This window comes from Papilio polytes, unplaced genomic scaffold, assembly GCF_000836215.1.
Source record: "Papilio polytes unplaced genomic scaffold, Ppol_1.0 DF824091.1, whole genome shotgun sequence".
Classification (NCBI taxonomy): Eukaryota; Metazoa; Arthropoda; class Insecta; order Lepidoptera; family Papilionidae; genus Papilio; species Papilio polytes.
The window spans coordinates 45,693-49,778 of NW_013525113.1; the positions used below are offsets into that span (position 1 = coordinate 45,693).

At 36.7% G+C, this 4,086-nt stretch overlaps 2 protein-coding genes across 2 annotated transcripts in view; both read left to right on the forward strand.

Moving 5' to 3' along the window:
- The window catches only part of LOC106099934 (putative inorganic phosphate cotransporter), a 6,322-nt gene extending 5,090 nt beyond the window's left edge, over positions 1 to 1,232 (forward strand). The window contains exons 6-10 of the mRNA XM_013278627.1: positions 2 to 111; positions 232 to 350; positions 430 to 552; positions 640 to 769; positions 980 to 1,232. Coding sequence (XP_013134081.1) covers positions 2 to 111; positions 232 to 350; positions 430 to 552; positions 640 to 769; positions 980 to 1,071 — 574 coding nt within the window. The 3' untranslated portion in view covers positions 1,072 to 1,232. The remainder of the gene's footprint in view (position 1; positions 112 to 231; positions 351 to 429; positions 553 to 639; positions 770 to 979) is intronic.
- Positions 1,233 to 2,439: 1,207 nt separating this feature from the next.
- LOC106099965 (sialin-like) lies at positions 2,440 to 3,562 on the forward strand. Its single transcript, XM_013278662.1, has 3 exons — positions 2,440 to 2,563; positions 2,925 to 3,175; positions 3,337 to 3,562. Exons 1-3 carry the CDS (start codon positions 2,518 to 2,520, stop codon positions 3,535 to 3,537), a joined length of 498 nt encoding a protein of 165 aa, XP_013134116.1. The 5' UTR covers positions 2,440 to 2,517; the 3' UTR covers positions 3,538 to 3,562.
- The last annotated feature ends 524 nt before the right edge of the window (positions 3,563 to 4,086 follow it).

A 4,086-nucleotide genomic window follows, 5' to 3' on the forward strand; every position in this document is an offset into this window, starting at 1 on the left:
CGTACATCTCCATGTACCTGATGACGCTGCTGTTCGGCTACGTGTCGGATCTGGTCGCCAACAAGAAGCTAATGTCAATAGTCAACATTAGAAGAACAGCAAATTCGATCGGTACGTAATGAATATGACGTGAAATATAATTTAATGCTATTACTTGATGGGACGCTACAACTACTATACTTAATATACTATCCTTTGTATGTTGTAATGTATAGTGATGTGTGTCGTCAGGCATGGCGCTGTCGGGGCTGTTCCTGGTGTGCTTCAGTGTGGTGGCGGAGACGCGGCTGGCGGTGGCGGCCATGGCGCTCTGCCTCGGCCTGCACTCCGGCGTGCACGTCGGCTTTCATGTCAGCGCACATTTCTATTGTTACGTTTCGACGTCACACGAACACTTTTCGAATAATGACCTTTGTTTGTACTTTTTAGATAAACCACATAGATTTGGCGCCGAACTTCGCGGGTCCGATGATGGCGATGAGCAACATGATAGCGAACTTGTCCGGCCTCCTCGTGCCCGTCCTCGTGTCCAACATCGTCGGAGACGACGCGGTCAGTGAACCTTCATGTGCTCCTCAACATTCTATTTAAACATTTTTAGATAAGCTCTTGGATAAATTTTGTAATTTTGCATTGCAGACAAATCAAAAGAAATGGCAGATTCTGTTCATCTTGTTCGCGGCGCTACAACTCGTCACTAATTTAATATTCGTAATTTTCGCAAAAGGCACGGTTCAAGAGTGGAACTTTTATGGCGAAGAAGAAGAAGGTAATCATTTTATATTTTCAAATAAAATGGTTACGACTGATCGCAGTACAAAAGAATACTATGCTATAGGAATTTACATCCCTTTACAAATGAGAATTCATACCATCACTCACGGATATCCTTACAACTCTCCTCGGCGTAAACTTACATCATTATTACATTTAATAATCTTTAGCTTACAAACTACAGAAAAAACACTGTTCTTTTCAGACATCAAGAAAAGAGAACGCGATGCAATGGTGGAACTTAAAGGTATATTGGCAAAGAGCAAGGAATCACAGAAATGTGATAAAGAGCAGTGAGCCGTCGACTGCTCCGCCGCGACCCACGAGATACAAGATACGATGCTTCCTAATTGTCATTTGATGGTCAACACTGGAATCTCAGTCTGTTACGCTCGCACGCGTAACGATCATAGAAAAATTATTAAGTCACCTGTTTAAGAATTATAAATAAAATTAGAAAGTAGCGTGGTTCATTTATTACATTTCTTTGTAAATTACATCAGAGTACATTCAAATAATCTTGGATCATTGTCAGACAGAAATATTACTTTACATCAGTATTTTTTTTAAGAAATACACAGATTAGATTTCCCTTCTGTGATTAAAATCAACAAAGAATTAGCTTTTTCTTATTTAGTTTGATAACTAGTAATTATTAAAAAAAACTCTAAGCTTTTATGGCTGCCTAAAACAACAGTAAAGCTATTTATACATTAGACTGCAATGGAGGACATACGAATACACGTATTAAACAACAGGTAGAAACGAAGAGCTGACACCTGAAGAGGCGACGTCAGACAGTACCAAACGTCATTTATATTACTACTGTGTAGAAATTATACAATTTAAATGAGACCTAAAGTTTTATTCCTTCTATCAAATGAGGGTCTGTCACATATATTTGCGTGAATATATTCGTAACGTCAACGACAAAAGCATGAGATTTTTTGATGTACTATACGCCCGGTAGGGGCGCTGCACTAATTTTATCGATAACAACAAAATCGATCTCAAGAATAGTCACGATACTCAGATATCTAATTTGGATCACTCGATGTTAAAGTTTATGTTGTCGCGTTTATGTTTTCAATTATTTAACCGCATCTTATGGAGTAAATTATATCAACCCCGACTGCGGCAAATGTTCAAACCAATCGCAACGCAAATGCATACAAACTATGATGATTTTGCAAAAATATAAGTTGTCGTCATAATTACTTTTCGTATATAGAATAAATAATAGTCGTACACATATATACTTGTATTATTTTATGCGAAATATTGTAATATATGTAACTAATGCTATTTTAAAACAAAGAAGGAATTAACAAGAACAAGTAGCAGTGTTTGTGAATGAGATAATGCTGTTTGTTTAAACGACAAGCGTAGAACATAATACACTCGCCTACACAATTACTTCCAAAAAGGTAACATTATTTATTGTATTTTTTATAATTTTAAAGTCAAAGTCGTGTCCTCCATATGATTTTATGCGCCTAAAATTTATAGCAGTCTTCATATTGTGTTTCTGAATTATTGCTGAGTGCCTTAGTTTCTTTCAAATTCAATTTTGTCTGTAAAAAAATTACCAAACACATGTTTAACACTAATCTTCTTGACTGTACATGTTAGGCGTTTACTTATTACGTAAATATTACTTACGTAATTTATAATTGCCGGAGCTTATTTCATTTTAGTGATGACTCCGTAGAGGGTGTGAAATTTCTAAATAATTAAAAAATCATGACAGACAAGGATTACACGAAAGTTCCAACTGATGAAAAAACAGGTAAGTAAATGTAATATGTGATTACTCTAACAGCCTTGATTCTTACTTGATAGCTTTTTACAGAAGAAGTTTGCAGTTTATAGTACATACATTAGTTGAAATCTTACTAATATTATACATGTGAAAGTTTAGATGCATGTGTGGAAGTTTGTTAGAGTTGTAGCCTTTAGCCTACAGTTTACTTCTAAACGGATCTCGATGAAATTTGGCATAGATGTTGAGGATAGTCTGGAATAATACATCAACTACTTACTTTTTTAAATTCCCTTCAACGAAGTCGCGGAAGAAAGTTAGAACATATCCATGTTTAGGTTTTAATATTTTCGTCCTAAATCAGTAAAATGGTACAATTGTATTCCAGCACAGCAAGAGGCTGTATTGCAGTACGGCTATGGGTACCGGCACGTGCAGGCGCTGCTCATGGTGCTCAGCCTGACCGTGGGCTACGTGGCGCGAGCACATCTCGGGGTCACCATCGTCGCCATGACCAGCCCCGAGCCCACTCACACAGAAGCAATGGAAACTAAAGCAAATAATACCCTTGTTGACAATACAACATTCGTAAATAACGCATCGTACAAATTGTCACAAGATGAGGGGACAATGATTAACGTAAGTAGTAGTTATAAATTCGAGAGGAAAAATTAAATAATTAAAATTGTTTATCCACTTTCCTAGCACTTGTTATTTTAATTATGAAGTTTTTTGTTTGCATTTTTAACCTTATTGACACCCCTGTCACGGCTTAAATTAGATATGGAATGCATTTCCAGGTGTATGATTGGCCGAAGTCGACGCAAGAGATGGTGCTAGGTGCTTTCTTCTTGGGATACGGCACTATGATGTTCCCCACTGGGATGGTCTGCCAGCGCTGGGGAGGCAAGCTGCCCCTGCAGGTGGCGCTGCTCGTCAACGGCATTGTTTCGCTACTCACGCCTTGGCTGACAATCTGGGTCAGTCCTAAATCCTATTAAATTTTGTCGATTCTTTCAAAAACAGTTTGTCAATAAACATTAATTACAATATTTGTAACTACTGTGATTATGTATCGTCATGTCTACGTACAGTTGTAGTCATACAGGTTCGCTGATAATAAAAAAAATGTATTACAAACTACAGACAAAGTAGAACATTATGAAAATGTTATTTCCATTATATTTTTTTAGAGAATAATCTGAAAGCTGAACTTCAACTAATGTTGGCAGAAAAAGTTTTACAAAGGGATGTTGTTTTGAAAATTTCGTTATTAAATTAGTTTAAGAGCGCTTTTTTTGTGTAAATCGTAAGTTATTCGTGCAGAAAAGCTGAAAACTCGTTGGTGAGTAAAAAAAACAAGGTGTAAAATAAGTATGAAAATATTTTTTTGGAAAGTTGAATAAAACTATAGTTAGTAGCTAGGTATCCGTTACAAATTACATATTTAACTTTACAAATAAATGCATTTAGTATGAGCAGTAGCTATACGTAACAGATAAAAGAATAAGCATCATGTGTGTGTGTGTGAAGGGGGGGTGGCGGGCGCT